The 20214-nt window shown below is 41.7% G+C and overlaps 1 protein-coding gene across 1 annotated transcript; it reads left to right on the forward strand.

The window, feature by feature from the left end:
- Positions 1–307: 307 nt before the first annotated feature.
- On the forward strand, positions 308–742 carry tmem100a (transmembrane protein 100a; the record flags this gene model as incomplete). The annotated part of the gene is made up of 1 exon (XM_080523856.1): positions 308–742. One exon carries the CDS (start codon positions 308–310, stop codon positions 740–742), a length of 435 nt encoding a protein of 144 aa, XP_080379982.1.
- Between the last annotated feature and the right edge of the window lie 19472 nt (positions 743–20214).

Genomic DNA, 20214 nt, shown 5'->3' on the forward strand with positions numbered 1-20214 from the left:
AGGTTGCATGATGTTACAGAATGCAAAACCAAGGCGTAGGTCCTAAGGTCTTTACAATGACTGCTGAGAGTATCTGCAAACATTTAATATTTGAATGATACCTTGGAAAGCTGTAGTTTGCCCTGCTGTGTCCAGCAAGGTATAGAAATTAGGCAACACGATGATCATCAGAATTTTCACATTCCCTTCCGTATTAACATAACAATTGACATGTTTCTTTACATAGATTGGGACATGCTGACAGAGCAACTGAATAGCACAGCGAAAAGTGAGGACCCATCTGTGGTTCATTACAAGCAAACACTTGATGCTGGATCTTGCAATGCCAGAGGAACCTAACAAAGACACCATGACAGTGCCAGCAGCCCCAGAAAGAGTCCTCTTGGAGAAGGCTAACAACAATGACCACACTCCCGCCCCTGTGACATCAGTAGCCATCCCCCTGATCAATGAAGTCCAGCTGACTGCAGCCACAGGCGGCGCAGAACTGTCATGCTATCGCTGCACGGTGCCCTTCGGCGTGGTGGTCCTCATCGCAGGGATCGTGGTTACTGCTGTGGCCTACAGTTTCAACTCCCATGGGTCAACAATCTCCTACTTTGGGCTGGTGCTGTTATCTTCTGGACTGGTGCTGCTGGGGTCAAGTGCAGTGTGCTGGAAGGTGAGATTGGAGAGAAAGAAGGAGAGGCGGAGGGAGAGCCAAACCGCACTGGTCGCCAACCAGAGGAGCCTTTTTGCATGAAGGGAAAGACTGATTCTAGAAGAAAAGGGCATGTGACGTGGTTGGGTGCGAGAGAAAAATGAGCGTGGCAGTTTAGTGTGACGTCGTTTGGGAGTGGAGACACAGCTGTAAGGAGATGTTTTCATGGTCGACTTGCGGGCTATGTGGTGAGCCATTGAACTGTGAAACTTTGACCATGGACTCTGAAGGCTAACATGCCAAAACGTCTTCACTTTTAAGAAGTGTTGGGGTTTTTATCTGTCATACAGACTGTCCACATCTGGGTAGCTGGGCAGACAGCCAAACTGAAAGTATCAGAATTAAGATGAATTACCACTTTACAAAGCAATGGAGAGGAAGTAACTCATTAATCCACTGTTGCATCTGGTCACTTGGATTTATAGGGAGGGATTGTGGTTTGAAACCCTTTATGAAAGGAGGAGGAAATGGGAAAATGGAGAACAATGAATCATGCTTTATTTACCATGTTTCATCATGTGCACATATGTGATAGAGTCTGATTGTTCTTTTACATTTCACAGAGAATTGTTCAATTACCTGGCATGGAAATATGGTACTTGTTAATATGTGTAATGATATATTTACGCTATGTGGTATCACAGACACAAAAACATTTGTTTTTGTTTGAAGTTTATTATTTTATTCAACAAAACAAGTCTAACTGACAGATACATTAGATGCTTACAGTATGTATGCAATACTTATGATGTTATGTGTAGTATTGAACAGTGAGGGAATATGATTAAAATGAAATAGAATGTACATCAAATAAGCTTTTATTAAGTACTCTCTATAAGCACTTTGATCTACACAACAACTACAATTGTATCCATTGTAATTATGACAAGATTATTTGGAATCATTGACTTCTCTTCACAATCTTGTCACCTGCTGGTGCCAGCAGCAAATGTATTTCATATTTTGAGAGATATTAAATGATCTAGATTATTCTATTCCATTTTATTGTATCATTTGTATTACTTCTCTGTTAACAGTACATCCATTGTTAATAGGTCATAGTGAGGTTTAATAAACTCTCATCAATATTTAAACATTTAACTAGTGTCAGTTTCATCCCAGAATTCTGAGTGCATTATGAATGCCACAGCATGGCTGAATGACTAAATATGTTGGATGTTCTATCAAACAACTTGTGAAACTTACTCAGGCACTTATTTGTCAAAGAAGACGAAGCACCATAGTATTACTGAAAACTAAAATAAGTGGTGTGACTTTAACATTCAATACTGAATTGAAGGAAGTGTTCCTTTCTCTTGTGACGCACACTAGTAGGTCTCTAAGTCCTTTGCCTTGGGGTCCCATTGTGTATACAGCCTAATACACGTGTTATAGCCTACCCTTTGTTGATTGTTTGAACTATGATTGAGGACAGATTTTTTTCAGGACCATCAAGGACAATTTCATGCATTTAGTGTAAGAAACAAACTTTTGTTTTTGTGATGGGGATGTAACACACATTTCATCAACATCCTCCAACATTAACGTCAATTTACTGTACGATATCTATCTACTCAGAACCAAATGAACACATGTATTATACATTATTAACTTAGAATATTTTTGTATTTTATTTTTTACCTCTGTCAGGGTCAAATTAAAGGTGACATCACTTTATGCTGTGACTGCCCAAAAACAATCTTCACCATTTATTACACATGGATGAAATCTAAATAATCCTCATCTAATTAGTGCAACTGAATCCATAAATTGTTCTAAATTTCACTACATGAATTCCCAAAGGTAAAAGGAAGTTGAACTCTCCTGTTTGACTTGGTTTAAAATAGCACGGACGTGGAGGTATATTTATAGGCAGCATTTGCGTTGCTATGCGTCCCTGTGACACCAGACACTACAACTAAATGGTTTGCTTGCGTCAGAGGAGCACCTACAACACACTTTGTCACTTCTGAGAGCTAACCTCACCACACGCTGTGGGGAACACACTATAGGGTGAGACTGTGGAGTCATTCCAACACCTGATTCTGAGATCAAATGTTAATTACTCAGTAGAGTTCCCTCTCTCTGCATGACAGGTTACGAGCAGCTAGACGTAAGAAACAGTGAAGTTGGAAAAAGGGGTGACCTGATATGAGACTTAACAGGTGCTCTCCACAAGCCATACCCTCTTTTTCAATCTGGCATCTCAGACAGGCACTCTGTGTACGTCACCTTTATGTGTCTTACACAACCAATGCATTCCAGAGAGTGGCAAACTATTTTGTTGATCAATAACATGAAATAAGTTTTAAACAAATCCTATTATTTAAATGAGATTGAAGTCCAGATGTCAGAAGTCCAAAGGCAACGATTAGCTGTTCAAAGCCAAGATGGGATAACGCCAATTAAAAGTAATGAGTTTGACATTAGTTCAATTCAATTCAATATTTGGCTGAAACAAACAGTGCAGCTGAAGCATGGCTAAACCATAAACAGCTTGAAACAATCCAAATATGAGGAACCTGAGGAGTAAAAGGTTACCTTATCTGAGCTACTATTTCAGATGACGCCCAATCAATGACCTTGGTTGAATACGAACATGAGAGCCAAATATTTCAGAATTATGTTTTCATCACCTCTTGTGAGGTCACGCGACTGTTATCATTAGGCTGTTGGAGGAAAGGAACACATATTGTGGTTTAATAATTCACTGCATGGGAGGTTATTGTCAACTGTTTTGTTTGTTTTACATTCGTCTGGTGAGAGTATTTCTTAACAGTTATGTTACGTTTTTAAGTTAAGTTCTAAGTATAGGTTGCTCTGTATGTGGTGGGTTGGTTGAGGAGCTGGGGAGTGCGTCAGCTCTCTTCCCCCCGGAGGGTTGGCCCATGTCACCACTTCCCCTCTAAACCCCACCTGACACAGGGACCATGGACCCAGGCCAGCTGATGCAGGAAACAATAGGCAGTTAGCCTGCTTATCAGCCTTGACACTCCCATTTCTTGAACATGAGCAATGTGCTCACTGGTTCAGTGGATACTGCAAAACTTAACCATTGGAAATCAGATGGTTTCTTTCTGCAGCAGATGTCTAATAGTTTCCAAAGAAATAGTTTTTCCCTGTATCACGTTCTTGATAACTGAAAGGTATACTCCAAGCCTCTTGACTAGCTATGCTTTTTTCTTTACCGGTCAGAGAACCTTAGTACCAGTCAGTACTTCACCTAAAATACACAGTGCGTTCCACCCATGACAAATGAGTAATGAGTAAAGTAAGCATCGTGAATCATCCAAGGCAATCATCATTCAAGATTATGTTAGCTCCTAAATAAATAGTTATATTACAAGATATTTGGGAGGATAAATCATTTTGATGAAATAAATAAATTCGGTGAATACCCAACGAACACAGCTGTCTCATATTTAGCCAAACGGGAGTAATGACTACAACTCACATGAAGAATTACATTTTAAAGAAGATAAAGAATTACATTTTAATGGGAACAAATCTAGACCCCACCCTTATATCGGGACTGCACATTTGATCTTAAAAGGAACAGATAAGCCACTCTGGATGTGAAGCCACCAATGGCTTGAACAACAGTTGCCTCCATAGCACTGCCTTACACTGTCTCTCTTTCATGCTCTGCCAACTCTTCACAGAGAGGTGTCTGAAGTGCTGCCTGCTTGCTGTCTCTGGGGTCCTACCCGGTGGGTTTGTCCTCATTCCCATGCACACTGGAGGTAAAGCCCTTCCTGATAAACTCAACAACTCATAAGGTTAGAGGATGTCATGGATTGTTTAACTCAAACCGGCTCACTGTTATTTTTAATGCAATGGATACAACTTTTCTTTTGAAACTTTGATGATCTTTCTTTTTTTTTCTTCTTCTTTTTTTATCTGGCTGAAATGTAACATGAATGATGTAGCGTGATGTAACTTGAAATGAACTAACTCTCAGTAGAGTACAACGTGTAAAAGATAAGTAGACATTATTGAGTATAGTGCATTGTGTAAAGCTATGGGAGGGTGCTAGTCTGGGCCACTTCAAACGATTGTTTTCAGAGATTCTTTGTCAAACTGCAGGACTCTCTTCCCCTTAGTCTTAACAATTGGCCATCACAACTGATAATATCTTGATGACTGAAACTTAACTGCAGCTCCCCAAATGCCCAACAAAGACCAACTGTTGAGTGAACACATTCATCTTATAATCGATTGTGTTAGATGTAGTCATTTGACCTCTTATCTCCTTTACCTCTCTCTCCTTGCTACCAGACCCCCCTCTGTCTTTCTCTGCACTCACTTCCTAATTAAACCCAGGAGTGCACTGGTAACAGTGTTGGCCTTTGTTGGTCTTTCCTCATCAATCAATAATTCTCTCAACTTTTGTGAGCCACAACCAGCTGCAGGTGAAGGGGAAAAGTCCCACCATGCAACAAAGAGGGAAAGACGTCAGAAAAACTGCACAAAGGAAAAACCACAAAGTGACATCCTATCGTGACCGCATTGTTAACTCCATCAAGCTTGTAGATACATTGAATCCATGTGTCTGAAAGAGAGAGAGACCGGTATAATTCTAGGCCTTGTCAAGCATGGTTTCGCTGTGATATCATTTGAGATGAATCAGGCCGTTTTCTTGAAATTCTTTTGGACTGCGGTTTAGTCTATCTGCTGTATCAAGACGCGCAAAATGCATCGTCCAAAAGCTGAGTTAGCTGAGTTAGACAAATATTATGACAACAAGGCAGTTACGGGAATAGTATGTGTGGCCAACGTGTCAGTTTTCACCCTGAAACAATCTAATCCTTGTGCCCTCGTTGAAACAACAGAAGAACAATACCTCCTGTCATAGTGTAGAAGACCAAGAGTGCTGTTTCATGTCAGTCTCTGACACCAACAGGAAGAAAGCAACCTCCACAGTGTTTACTAACTAAGCTCCAGGAAATCTGTTCTCAATCTGCCATTTCTCCTTAGATACAAGGGATTGGGAAACTGTAATTGAAGAGTTGTTTGGTAATCAATGTTTCTTCACTGCCTTGCTGTCTTGATTAAAATTCCCTCCCTCCCTCCCTCCCTCCCTCTTAAAATTATCTCTCTCTCTCTCTCTCTCTCTCTCTGACATCTTATTAAATCCAGAAAAAAACAGTTCTATGATTGATACGTCCCCTGTGTTCAGAATCTAACTGTAAAAAGATGGTGGACAATGACTTAAAGCTTATGTGTTTGAAGACCACAACTGTAATTCATTTCGGTTTAACTACAGCAATAAAATGCAAGGTGTTCACTCTTTCCAGTATCATATTATTGCACTTGTGCCAAGAAACATCTTGGCAAGTCTGAGCAGTATTTTTTTTCCCTTAGTAAATTAACTGAATAATTGGAATGGTTTGGGGAGGAAATGAGAAGGTGTGTCTGACACAGCTGCAGAGGTCATTTAACAAACACAATGATGTCATGGGAAGTAGCTTCTTCACAGCACTTGGTTTCCTTTCATCTGAACAGCTGAGCCACTTTGTAAAGAGTTACATTTTCCTCTCTGGACTTTATAAACCTGTACACATCCATGTTGTTCCGTGGTCAAAGCAGAAACCAGCTTCCACCGCTCTATTCCACCTCAACAGAAACAAACTAATACAATGTCGTGATTTAGATTCATAAATCTCAGACAACACTGAAGGAGCAATGAAAGAAAAAGAATGAATCATTTCCATAGCTTCAATGCAGATAGCCTCAACAACAACGACCAATCCGCTATGTTCACTTTGACTTCTTTCGCCCTTGTGTTTCAAGTTTTGTAAAGCCAGAGGCCCTCCTATTTGCCACGCTCTGTCAGGTAACCTTCACACTCTGAAGCTATGGCCCCATAAAACAGTGAGGGAGCCTGGGACCTGGTCAGCGAGGGAGAATAACAAGGCAATGTGTCCAGGCTGAGAGCAGCGGGATGCCGCTACCCAGCAGCACCTCATCCTGGAGTGTGAATAGGTTACTGTGGGCCACGGTGGGGGGGTCTCTAATGTGGTCCTGCAGCGTCATTGAGCATGCTCTTAATCAGCCATGGACATTCTTCTGAGCGCTGCCTAGGGAAGAGAGCGCAAGCATTTCCGATGACGTATGCGGGACAATGGTGAGAGGGACGCGGCCAGGGCATCGATTTTACAGCTCCCGTTGACTTATTACTGGACTCAATGGGCCCCTCGTGTCAATTTGAGCTCCTCGGGAGGTATGTTTTGTGCTATGGAAGATTTAAACAAGTGAAAGTCAACCACCTATGTGCACAGCAACGAGTAAAACCTAGTTTGTACACAGCAATGTGGTTTAAGCCTGTAGAATATAAATAGTTTTTGTTCATACAGATGGCAAGACAAGATAATAAAGTATGGCCTAAGAAAACAGTGGTGTGTCAGCAAAATGGCTGGCAGAGAAGTACCAACGGTACTCTGCATCTTCGCTAACTCTTTTTTTTGTCTTCTATCACATTTGAACACCATAACACCATTAAAAGCACTCCTAGTCCCAGACTGGGCTTTAAATGTAGGTCACATGACAGAGGGACTGGTCCTGCTGTGTGAGGTCCTTGACTAGAGGAAGCCATGAGCTCTGGGAGGAGCAGGTTCCCACACCCAGAAGAAGAGACGGAGGACGGGCTAACACAAACAGTCCGCCATTCAGGAAGGAAAGGGCTCCCTTTAGGCCTTTATCAGATCTGTGAGCGCCTCAGTCCTAAGGTCGCCCGTTGCTGTCCAATAGGTTCATACGGCTCCACCCATGTCCAGTCTCACATCAATCTGAAAGGATCAGTCTAATCATTGTGGCCTCCTCACCACTAATATATCATTCAATCACTAGGGCCTAAAGGAGAGAGAGGTCAATCGGAACTGTGACAGTCGTCCAGTCTCACATCAATCTGAAAGGATCAGTGTAATCATTGTAGCCTCGACACTAATATATCAGGCTGGGTCATTCAATCGCTTGGGCCTAGAGGAGAGGGAGGGGTCAGTTGGAACTGTGATGACTGTGGGTTTTGGGGCCTGTGCCAAGAGAGCAAGGCTGATGGCTATGCTACTTTATAAGACAGGGCAAGACGTCAGTACAGTATGCAATGACCTGAGGACAGTAACACCTCCCTCCCCATATGTTAAGAAAAGCCTGGCGAGTGGGAATTTACTGAAAATGTGACTAGTTTCATCAAGTTAGAACGATCAAAATAATTATTCATAATGTTAACAATGCGAGTAAGCTTATTCCTTTCCATTCTAGTCATACATTGGTTAATCGTCCTCAAGACTCCATTTCATGTTTTTAGATTATACTTTTCATACACAACATTCTGAAAGACACACACACACACACCAAACCTATTCTCAAACTGCGATTCCTCAGTCCAGACCACCTGTGTACCTCTCTGACCCACTATGTCTCTCCCGTGGTATTTGTACGCACTGCGGCTGAACAGGAGCTGCCCTCAGCTGTCTTCTGATTGCATAACGCTGCCTCTTTGCTTACCTCATGGAACATCTCTGGAGTAACTCCTGGAGTCTGAAGACACAAAGGACAGGGTCACGTTTACAACATCTGCTGGCCTCAGTGTCTCATGCACTGTGCTGCTTGGTGAGTTTAGAGTGAGTAATAGTTCCCTTATGCCCAGTAAAGAAGACTGCGTCCATATTGAACTTTTATTTTCCTCAGCTTGACAAACCCTTACGAAAAGGAACTGAACTAACCCTAACCCTGAACTGGATGTGTTAGGATATACTGTATAAAAAAGGAGGGAAACATTACGTTTAAAACTTTTGTAACAAATGTTTTCTTGGTTGACTCCTATTCCACTCTTTAGATATAAACCGGTCTCAGCAACCTACACTGTAAGATATAGGCTACTCAGAAGACTAAATGATACCCAGCCAACGTCATTGGGAAACTGAAACCTTTGCCACATTGAGGGGGACTAGCTTTTATGAGTTGAGGGAGGAAATTGATACACACATCAACATTTGTACCTAAAATTATCAAAACAAAAAGGTCTGAGGGCTCTTGACGCTGTTTTGCAAGGTTTTTCTTTATTTACCAGAATGGCTTTCCTCTCTCAAAACTCTTGTGCAAATGATTCTTTCAGTTTTGTAATAGAAAGAACACAGCACTGTCACTCAATGCATGGAGTATCATTTTTTCCAGACCATTTCTGTAAATGAAAGCATTCAAAGCTCTGAATATAAAAATGCTGACTTTTGATTGATACAGTACTCCAAAATACCATTGGTCCTCACAGTGATACTAGTGGAAATAGAGAAAAGAGTGCTTAAACACATGTGGGGAAAGACAAAGCACCATGTCGTTCAGTATTTAAGCTTGTGAAACCATTGTGCTAGAAAAAGGTTCCTTGGGCCCTAGTTTGTAGTTCAGCACCAAAGGGAGGGACTTTTATGAACGCCTTGTACCTTATTTGTTGTGAGGGTGGGAGTGATGGTGGGGGCACAGGATATGTCTGAGGGAGGGAGGGGCACCACAGAGAATTAGCACGCTGTGAAAATAAACAAACATTCGGCGGAGTTGCGTCTCTGAGGTAGAGTCTTCGGTGTTCTACCAGAGAGAGAGAGAGGCTTTTGTTAGCAGAGGAGTCGAAGCATAGACAAACTCCCCTAACATCCTCAGCACACAGGCTCCAGCCTGGCAGTCCAAGGCCCTCCTGTAGGTTTGTACACATATCCTCTCTCCCCGCTCTCCCATCTCTGCCTCCTTGTCTGGCCCGTGGAGACAGCCGGACACCCTGGCACCAGGTCTGTGCTGGGAAAGATCTACCTCCCAGATATGGTAAGAGTAGAGACCCCACCCATGGGCATGACATACAACAGACAAACCTGGTGTATCCTCTCCTCTAATCATTTACAAAAACACAACAACATAAACATCCCATGGACAAAAACAACAACATCTTAAACTATGACCCAATCCTATTTTCAGTGCAGTAATGTTGAATGTGAAGCTGTATGGACTGGAAAAAACTGCCTAAACTAATCCTGAAATTCTGAATGCTGGAATCAATTTAATCCACATTGCATCCACACTGCATTACCTTGCAGAAGTTGCCATTTTTCATTGGAAAAACGGTGGCGCATTCGAAAGAAAGAAATGGTTGATGTAATGAAAAATATAGGTTTGAAATCTTCTGCATTCAAATGCAAACACGGCAGAGACAGCTTGATTCAATTATTGCTGAAGCCCTCACAAGGCGTAGTAGAGCTGCCTTTTCCAGATGCCGGTTTTTGGAGCTCGACCAGAACATTTGTGATACGACGAAGCGACTGACGTACAGAGGACATGATTACTCAATGAAGACTCATTACCCAGAGAAAACATTGGCCTTTTCTACCTTTCATGAAATACTCTATTGCTTGCTGTCACATGGTTGTACACTACCTACTAACTGCACCCCCTGCTGGATCTGAGAGGATGGCGCAGAATCTCAAACGTGTTCCTGGGAGGATCCTTAGTGAAATGGGATTGAGGCAGCTACTGATGATGTTTCAAAGGATATTACTTGTTCAAAGGACATTATTGAAATGACATTAAAGCACATATTATTTGTGATACCAAAAGAAAAATAAATTACATTTAATGGAGGAATGATAATATGCGTAATACTTTTAACCCTTACTTTTAAACGGTTTCTTCATTTATTTCAACACAGGAGCAGTAACTAGACTATAGTGATACAATATAAAGAGTTAATACAGATCTCTTGCTGATCCCTTGGATATCCTTACATTAACTATTCAAGATCTGCACCTTTGTCTACAAAGCTCTCAACAGTCTCGCCCCACCCTACATCAAGGACCTCCTGGAACTGTCTTCCACCTCAAGGCCCAGGCTCAGGTCCGACGCCCATCTCAGCCTGAGGGTCCCCCGCACCAACCTCAAGAGGAAGGGTGACCGTGCCTTTGCGGTGATAGCACCGACCCTGTGGAACGCGCTCCCTTCCGCCATCAAGTCTGCCCCCACTCTGGACTCCTTTAGAGCCAAGTTAAAAACCCACCTCTTCGTCAATGATGTTCCCTAAGTCTACTCCCTATTTGTTGTAAATTGTATCCCTTGAGTTGTTCGTTTAAGTAGTCTGTGTCTGTTTGCTTTCTGTGTTCCTTGTCCTTGTCCTTGTCTTTATCTGTTCCTCTACCCGGGCTGCGCCCCGGGCCGATGTAAAAGTTGGATGGGGGGCGCATTATAAATAAAATTAACATTAACATTAACATTAACTATCAAGAACAAGCTGATGCTGCATGTGCCCTACACACAATGAGCCTTGATATTCTTAATGGACAACCTATGCGCATCATGTGGTCTCAGTATGACCCTTCTCTGAGGAAAGCGGGGTTGGCAGCATTTAGAGAAGTCTATTGACAACAAGGTCCTCCTCGACATTCTCATTCTCTGAATTTGGCAGCACCCTTTTTGCAAGTTGCTTTGTGATAAGAATGGCTCAAAAGGATACAGCTTTGTGCACTTTGATACCCTGTTGGCTAAGTTGCGCTTTAAGGAAATATGACTATGTGTCTGCAGGCATTAGGATAAGAAAGGGGTCTGCTAGTCACATCTTGAATGCCTGATACTGACTGACTGTTGTTCTCCTGGCTTTCATTGACATGCCCAGGCTACTAGGCTACCCTTGCCCCCTGTTATTGTTAACCGCTGCCCACCTCCAGGGTAGCCACACCTTTGGGGTCTCTTGTATATCATGTGTGCCTCTCAAACATACAATGTAATTGTATTGAGTTGCCTTTCTTTACCCAGTATGAGCTGTGTACTGTATGGTACTATTTTGCTTGGACAATAAAGACATTGCTTGACTAAACACTTTTGGAGACACAGAATCCCTACAGCGCGTTATTAGAAGACAAGAAAGTATTTACTGGACGCTTTAAATCTCGCAAAGATGAGAGGCTGAACTTGGAGCCAAAATTGGATGATGAAAAGCTGAAAGACATTTTTGAAGGATATGGACCAGCCCTGGGTCATGACTGATAAAAAACAGTGCAAGGGATTCGGCTTTGTGACTTTGAAAAAGGATGAGGATGCCCAGATCAGTGGATCAGATCAAAGAGATCAGTAAGGAGAGTGCCAGCCCAAGATGAAGTGCCAATTTGAGCAGATAAAGCAGGATCACACGACCAGATACCAAGGATTCAATCTGGATGTGCAAAAACCTGGATGATGGTTGGGATGACCAGCATCTGCACAAGGAATTCTCCCACATCGGAACAATCACCAGTGCAAAGGTGATGATGGAGGGGAAACGCAGCAAGGGCTTTGGCTTTATGTGCGTCTCCTCTTATGAGGCAGCCAAGGCTGTGACTGAGATGAACGGCTGCTATTGTAGCCACCAAGCCCCTGTACAGGGCTCTGGTCCAGCACCCAGGGTGTGGTGCTCGGGCAGTGCCGGGTGAATATCTCTTCCCACCTGAAAATGCAAACCAATCTAGTTAGGAAAATCACTGGCATCCTGCTGGTGATGGACAACTCTGAGTTGCTCCACATGCTGGACTCTCCTGAAGCTGTCGCTGTGCTCAAGGTCCACCATGCTGGGATGGTGAAATTCTGCACAGAAATCTGGCCCCAAGATGTGAAATCTGTATAACAAATACATTTTACCAATGAAAAACTCTCAAAGAATTGCAAAAAAAAAATAACAGTTTAACAACATAACTGTCTATTTCTATTTTCAAGAGATCAAGAAATCAGAGATGATCAACTGTTTTGTAGAGACTTGATAGCTGTGCATTTTGTAAAGTAACACAAAACTAATTCAGTACTTCCAGTGCTCAACCTACCCTGAGCCTGACTGTTTTGGGTTAAAGTTCTCAAATAGCAGAACAGTGAGTGAGGTTTACTTGAGGTTCATAGTTTCTCTCTTTAGATTATGAAAAATATATTGGAACTAATGGTAAAAGTATTTCCTAAACACACAGTTTTATGATTTGACAGGGATAAAAAAAAGTTTGGGGAATGTTTATGTTACTCTGTGGTGTTTTGTTCTTTGTTCTGAACCATGGGGTCTTCTGTTTCAGGCATGTCTATAATAATACACTGATATGGTCACTTTAGAGTTTTCTAGAGGAGGTTGGCCTTAAAGACATTGAGAACTAGTAATGGCTTTAGACTAGTAATGGCTATTCATATTCTTCTTATCTATCCTGTTTCATTTCGATAATGTCACTTAAATCAATGATCTGCTGTTTTCATTATACAATAATACAGTGTGAAACTGTATCATGCAGTAGTTGCACTAAAGTTGAATCTAATCAAATCATACCCATCTGCAGTGAAGTGCCAAAAATACAAATGATTGATAACCAACAGCACTATGCAACGTAAAGCACTACGCATTTTCCCATACGTGACAGATGCAGGGGAGTCTATGGCTTTAGTCTGGGTCAAAGTTCAGATTCCCATCCTAGACATGGTGCTGCACTCTTCCTATGGCACAGCTAATGTTGCCTATGACTGCCCTCTGCTGCTTGTGTATTTTTCTCCGTTTGAATTCATAGGGCAGCAAAAGGAGTGTGCTAAAAAGCATTATTTTTATCCAATGAATAGATTGCAATGAATGTTTTAAGTAAAACAATGTACTTGTAATGAAAAGACCTGCATGTCATGGTTTTCTAATCTAGCATGACCTGAAGAGTACACTTTCAACTAATCCGGCCTTGGATACTTCCTTTAGTACAGAGAGTGTGTCAATCCCCGTTCTTTAGCAATGTCTGACATCAACATTATCTGACCAATTGGCTTCAAGATCGCAATGCCCCCTAAAATATGTTTATCAAAGCCTGTAAAATTGAGAACAACAAACAAAACAAAACAAAAAAATAGGCCCTTGTCGACTTTTTTCTGAGTGGCTTTTTAGTCACCCTCTCTGGTCTCTATTTAGCCAGATGGCTCTCTCTCTCAATCCCCACTCACAATCAAGATTAAGCTCACCACACACACACATACACATACACATACACATACACATACACACACACGCATGCACGCACGCACACATGCACGCACGCACACACACACACACACACACACACACACACACACACACAAACTAACACAAACACACACACACACACACACACACACACACACACACACACTCACACACCTACACACACACACACACACACACACACACACACACACACACACACATAAATGCGTCACACACACATGTTCCCATAGTAATGACATGCAGGCTGTCCACACCCTGGTTTCTCTTTTTTATTCTGTAAACCCATGCTGTTGTAGAAATGAATACGCACTGATGAACAGATTCTGGTGATATAACACAGGGATTTTTCCAACAACGTTCTTTGTAAATTAACAGAATCCCGTAGGCCGACTGCACAGTTACTGAAATTACAACAGAGGCTTAAGTTATTAAACTGAGCAGCTTTAATCATTGATCACAGAAATTCAAGGTTAGAGGAGTGGCATGGATTAAAGTATTTTTACCACAAAGCCATGTATCCACTCTGATCTGAGAGAGAAAGAGAGAGAGAGAGAGAGGGAGAGAGAGGGGGGGGAGGGAGAGAGAGGGAGAGAGAGGGGGGGGAGGGAGGGAGAGGGGGGGGAGGGAGGGAGGGAGGGAGAGAGAGAGAGAGAGAGAGAGAGAGAGAGAGAGAGAGAGAGAGAGAGAGACAGAGAGACAGAGAGAATGAGAATGAGAATGAGAACAAGAGGAGATTGAAGAGGATAGAGAGAAAGCCCTGCTGCCACTGGCTAGTTTACTGATCTTCTCTCCACAGAAGGCGAGTGTCATCCTCCCTCCACAGTCATCACCTGTTCGTCTGGGCCAGCGGGCCACGCAGTATGAGGCAGTCATCATGGGGTTTCCGGAAAACTTCCAGGAAATCGACCCTGTCACTTTGAACCTTTGCATCCTCATCGCCAGCTACGTTATCTTGCTCCTTGTGTTCCTGATATCCTGTATAATGTATGACTGCAGGGGAAAGGATCCGACCAAGGAGTACGCACCGGATCCAGAACCCAAACAATCTCCAATCAGACTGGTTGTTATGCAGAGTTCCCCTGCACCACCGCACTGGGATCAAGCTAACATGATCACGTCATATGAGCCACCCAGTCCGGACTTCAGGGAGAAGAAAAGCACTATGGTCTGAGAGGACTAGGCCTGCTTGACTATACATTTTGTATATATTTCTTTTTTTTTTTTCTAATCTGTTTGTATTTCGTTACTTTGTAAGACTTGTTTTCCTGGTGGCTTGGACAGTGATGGGATATGAACTGCACAGGACCGAGCTGAGACGGTAAGAGACAGAGTGGCTCACTGTTCTCTGGTTGATCCCTGAAGCCAACAGCTTGCCTTGAGGCAGGAATATCACAACTGATAAACGACAAGGAAACAAGTAGCTTCATAACATTTGTGTTACTAGACAAAATAGGAGTTGCAATTCTCCAACCTTTTCTGTATGTTCGTAGCTCTAATGTGGATTGCAACACAAATATACCGTTTATCTTTACAGTAAAACAAAGCATTGCCTGGTTTTTCAAAATGACATCATTGAGATTGGTCATATAGGCTTTACCGCCTCATCAAAGGCTTTAGCAAACGTTTGGATGAGGCTTTTAGGAATGCTTTCTGACAAGACAGACTGGTGGGGCCTAGTTTGGGATATTAGGAGATTATCCAACATGTCTAGGGTGTCTTGTGTATAGTGCACAGTAACCTATTATATGACTGTTGGAGAGATCACGGTCACCACAAATACAGTTCAGCCAAGGGGAAGTGCTCTCCAATTAGGGTCATGCCCTGAGTGCAAAGGCCAGATCCCTCTGTTATTTTAAGATGTGCACCTTTAATCACCTCCCTCCGCCATAGCTGAAAGGTTATTTGTGGTGACCAATTAAGCTACCTGCTAACCCCTTTGACATTATGATTGCTAGACTGGATTCAACCAACTCAGTCAGCGACTTCAGTTTAACATCTATTCTAGTGTCACCTGCTACTGTAACCGGTAACTCCATGAGACTTGACATTACTCTCTGTTCACCTCATTATCTAGGATGGAGTTTAACAAATGATACCCCAACCCAAATGGACATAAGCCGAAATATACGAATATATCGGAAGCCGAATACATGGAGACAAAGGTTGATGTTGAAATATTCAGTACATATTCAACAGGTCATAATGATAAGATTGTTGGCTGAATGTCCAAAAATATCATTCCTAGATCGCTTGCAGGTGCAGATAAAAGATGTGCAAATCTATCATGTAGTAATAAGCACCCAGAGTACAATGCCAATGATACCTTTCAACGGTGGAAAAATAAATATGAGACTTTTCAAGAAAAGCTGCTACATCTCAACCCTAATAGAAGTGTCGGAGCACATGCATGGCTCTTTCCTGAATTCAGGGTCCATTCAGCCTAGGGCACTGATTGGAGATATGAGGGAATGCCCTGACTAGATAAACCTGTATCTCCTGTGACACTGGAGAGAACAGTGGTATTCCTAAGTACACACACACCCCTCTAAGTAGGACAGATTTGCAATTCATCAAGTCAAGTCAAGTCTAATAGTTATCTGCAAATATGATGTGTTCATTTGGAACAGACTTGATTTACTTGATATTTAAGTTCATTCGAGATTCTACCACACATTTTACTACACATTAGAAAATATATCAACAGAAACAGATTATCAAGATCCTACCATGTGTCAAAATAGGCAACTTGTATGCTTGCCTGCAGGGAAATGTCACTTTTGGCTGTCTAATTTCCTTTGTCACCCTGCCTAAGACACACTGTTGATACTTGGTCTGTGTGTTTATAATATTTCGATGCTGGCTGCGTATCATCTGTCATTTGTTCTGTTGTGCTGGTGCTGAAAGGGGAGAGTCTTCCAGAAAGCAGGCCTCATGAGAGCTAGCAGGTGTGAATTGTTCCAGACATAATAAAACCTTCCACTATTCAACACAGGGTCATCACAGAGGTGACAACAGCTGTAGAACACCTAGCCAACTAATTATCAATTAGTCTGTATGGTTGAATCAGTTACACTAAAAGAAGGAGAGTACGAGGCTAAATCTGAATTAAAACAAAATGAGTCCATTGGATGTGAAATAAATCAATCCTGTCCATCCATAAAATGATCACGTAGGTGAGACGGATTCCGAAGTTGAGGCGGCTTTGGCCGTGATCTGACTGTACCATGAGGATGAACACATGAACGGCGTCTAAGCTGTTAGTAATCCCGGTCCTGAGAAATGCTTCATCTATGCACCTTGCACAGATCTAACAGAGAGAGAGAGAGGGGGGGGGGGTAGAAAGAGAGAGAGAGTGAGAGAGAAAGAGAGAGAGAGAGAGAGAGAAAGATTCCTGAAAGTATTGTGTTTGTACTAGTTGACGCAGATATGTCATCATAACCTGCAATGTATCAAGAGATTACAAATAATATGCTCCAGGAGCTTTAGAAATCTCAATGGATCTCGTTCAGCTGGGTATTAGAATAATAAAAAAAAACATTTCTCAAAAATATAATTATCCTTTGACAATCTCATTTTTGATTTGGAACCCAAACCTATGCCCTACAGTTGACAATAGGTTACAATACTGTAAAGACAGCCTTCTACAGGATGTGGATTGATGCTATCAATATCTGAATATGTTTTTGATATGGTTGCAAAAAATGCAAGGGCTATAATCTTGATATGGTACAGGCTCTCATGCCTCTATCCAGAGACTATGTTAGTAATCCTCAGCCACAGAGACCAATGTACTCTAAGTTAAGAGCACGCCATGCTCAGCTTGTTAGCTACAGTACTTGACCAATTAACTTAACTCTATCTCTAAGTCTAGTTGTTGGAGTGGAGACCCAACTACAATTTTATATTACTGAAGTTTGATGTGTTGATTCAAAGGGGTTATGAGAGCATGGCAATGATTTTTCACTAATGCCTGGTTTGGATGGCACAATTGGTGTCCAATTCCTTGTGGTCATCTTTTTAAACAAACATTGCAAAAACTTGCGCCAATAGGCTAAGACAAACATTTGCACCTGTAGCCAAATTATTTGGTTACAAATGCTACTGGCTATACACCGACGTTACACAACTCTGGCCTCCGTATTTCAAATCACTCAACTGTCGTTATTTATTCTGCATAACACGCTTCACTTACAAAATATGACTCTCAAATTCAGGGTGTAGGCCTACTGCATTGGGCTAAACTCCTACAGCTGCATTCATAGCCAGAATGAAAAGACACCGGAACATGTAATGCTTAGTTTATCAGTTTATCAGTTTCGCTTTTTATAGCTTTGTGCTGATTTCTAAAACTATTATTACGAAATTCATAAGGCTATATTGCCTACTGCTTTAGGCTACACCTCTCTCCATGTTGCACTGTATTATGACGTATTTAACCTCAAAACTCTGAAACAATCTCAATGGCAAGACCAATCATTCACCCGAGTTTCATCAAAATTGTCCCAGTGCTGTCGGATGAAAAAGCTTGTGACATAACAGTCATCATCATAGTCCCCTGTCCAATTTCATCAGTGGGGGACAATAATCTAAATACTGTATGCTTTGATACGGTATGATAGGTTCTTCTTTCCATCTCCTTACACTGTCAACATTGTTTCACTGTGCATATAAATATTACACTATTAAATATTACATTATTATACGTTTCTCATCATCTTTTCATGGCAGCATTAAAATTGGTAGACTATAGCTATAGGTATATGGATCTTTTCCTTTTCACTAGACTAGAACTGGGATACACTCACATCTAAATCATTGTAATTCCCATGTGTTTCTTTGAGAGGTCCAGTATTTCAATACGAGTAAACCAATTACCAAGCTGTTTAACCCGGCATCACGTGGCTTCACAAAGCCTCTTTTATCCTCTCTTATAGGCCGTGCTGGTATTGTCATATCAATGGCATGACACGTTTTTTTTTTCAAATGAACTGCCATTGTACTATAGAACTGTAGTGAATTAGTATTACAGGTGAATGAAATGCTTTACATGGAACCTGAGAAACCTTTGACCCCTCTTCCACAGAGACACAGCTCGACAGCTACATTGTATTTTACTCTGTGGCCTTGACTGGCGGGCCAGTTAAATGATTCCACATGATGTTGATTCTGTAACATGTACTTCAATAAGATAGCTTACCAAAGCCTATAGCAAAACATTGAATATAGGCTATGGAAGTGGAGCTATGAGTAGTTGACTGGTTTCACCTAAGTGAAACCTGGTATAGCTGAACTCAGAGACAGACTGTGCTTAATATCAATAATGACTGAGACCATACTGTTGATATTCAACTGCCTTTTACCCAAACAGGAAACGACACTGAGCCCATAAACTCCTGTGTTTGTTTGAGAAATTGGCACCCTTCATGTCTCTCTCTCTCTTCAGTTCTGTATCGCATTAGGGGTGTTAGTGTTGCACCATGGGGAGCTACAGCCATGAAGCCAAAACATGAGACATTAAACCCTGACATATGGTGACTCACATCCTCCTGTTGTCTGTGCTAATGTCATTCTTAAAACCCTGACGCCATCTCAGCTGTGCATCCACGGCTTGTAAACAATCGTCTATTTCTCCTACTCAGCATCAAACCCATTGCAGCTGGGGATGCTCCCATGTGCATCTTCAGGAAGTTCAGGATCTTGCAAGAAGTGGATTCTCTTTTCAATGTACATAGAGCCTACTTGTAATCATTTGCCCTTACAAATGTATAAAACCAGGAGGGCTTATGGTTATATCCATACCAGTATATTGAACAATATATGCCATAGCCCTAAGTCAAATCTGGCTAAGTCAAATCATCCATAGGCCTATGACCAAGAGAAGGACGCTACTGTGTATGTATTTGTACCTATTTTAAAGGTACAAATGCAAATACATGCAAATGAGAGGAAAATAAATGTCTGAATATGTGCAAATCAGACCAGCCTACTGTACCAGTCATCATAGCTATGGAGGGTTTTGTGCAATGCTGTTGTAGAGAAGAGTTGGGTAGGTCAAAATGATTATGAGCTTAGCACTGAGGTTGGGATAACTGAAACACCAGAAATGTTTCAGTTTCATTAAGCCTCGAGATTGCACTTAAGGCCTTACGTAAACACTATGTGTTATCTAATGCTGTATGATCGAGTTACAGTCCAACTGTATTATGTAAGTCAGCTGTTTACAGGGCTTATCAGTTACCTTTCCTATGTGCAACATAACCACCAGATAACAACAGCATATTGCATTGTGTCTGAATGGTCATTCTGACCAAACTTACAACTCACATCAGCTGTAGTATAGGTCATATTTGCAATGTGATTATATTAATTATTCACCCTTGTGCAAATATTATGCCATGGTATCTCCAGTTTATTGACACTGAGCTGAATTATGACCATCATAATTCTGACTACTATCTCATTATTAAGACTTACTACTATATCTGACTTAAAATTCCTCTGAATTATGAATTATGTGATC

The sequence above is a fragment of the Nansenia antarctica genome (genome assembly GCF_963989245.1).
Source record: "Nansenia antarctica genome assembly, chromosome: 2".
Lineage (NCBI taxonomy): Eukaryota > Metazoa > Chordata > Actinopteri > Argentiniformes > Microstomatidae > Nansenia > Nansenia antarctica.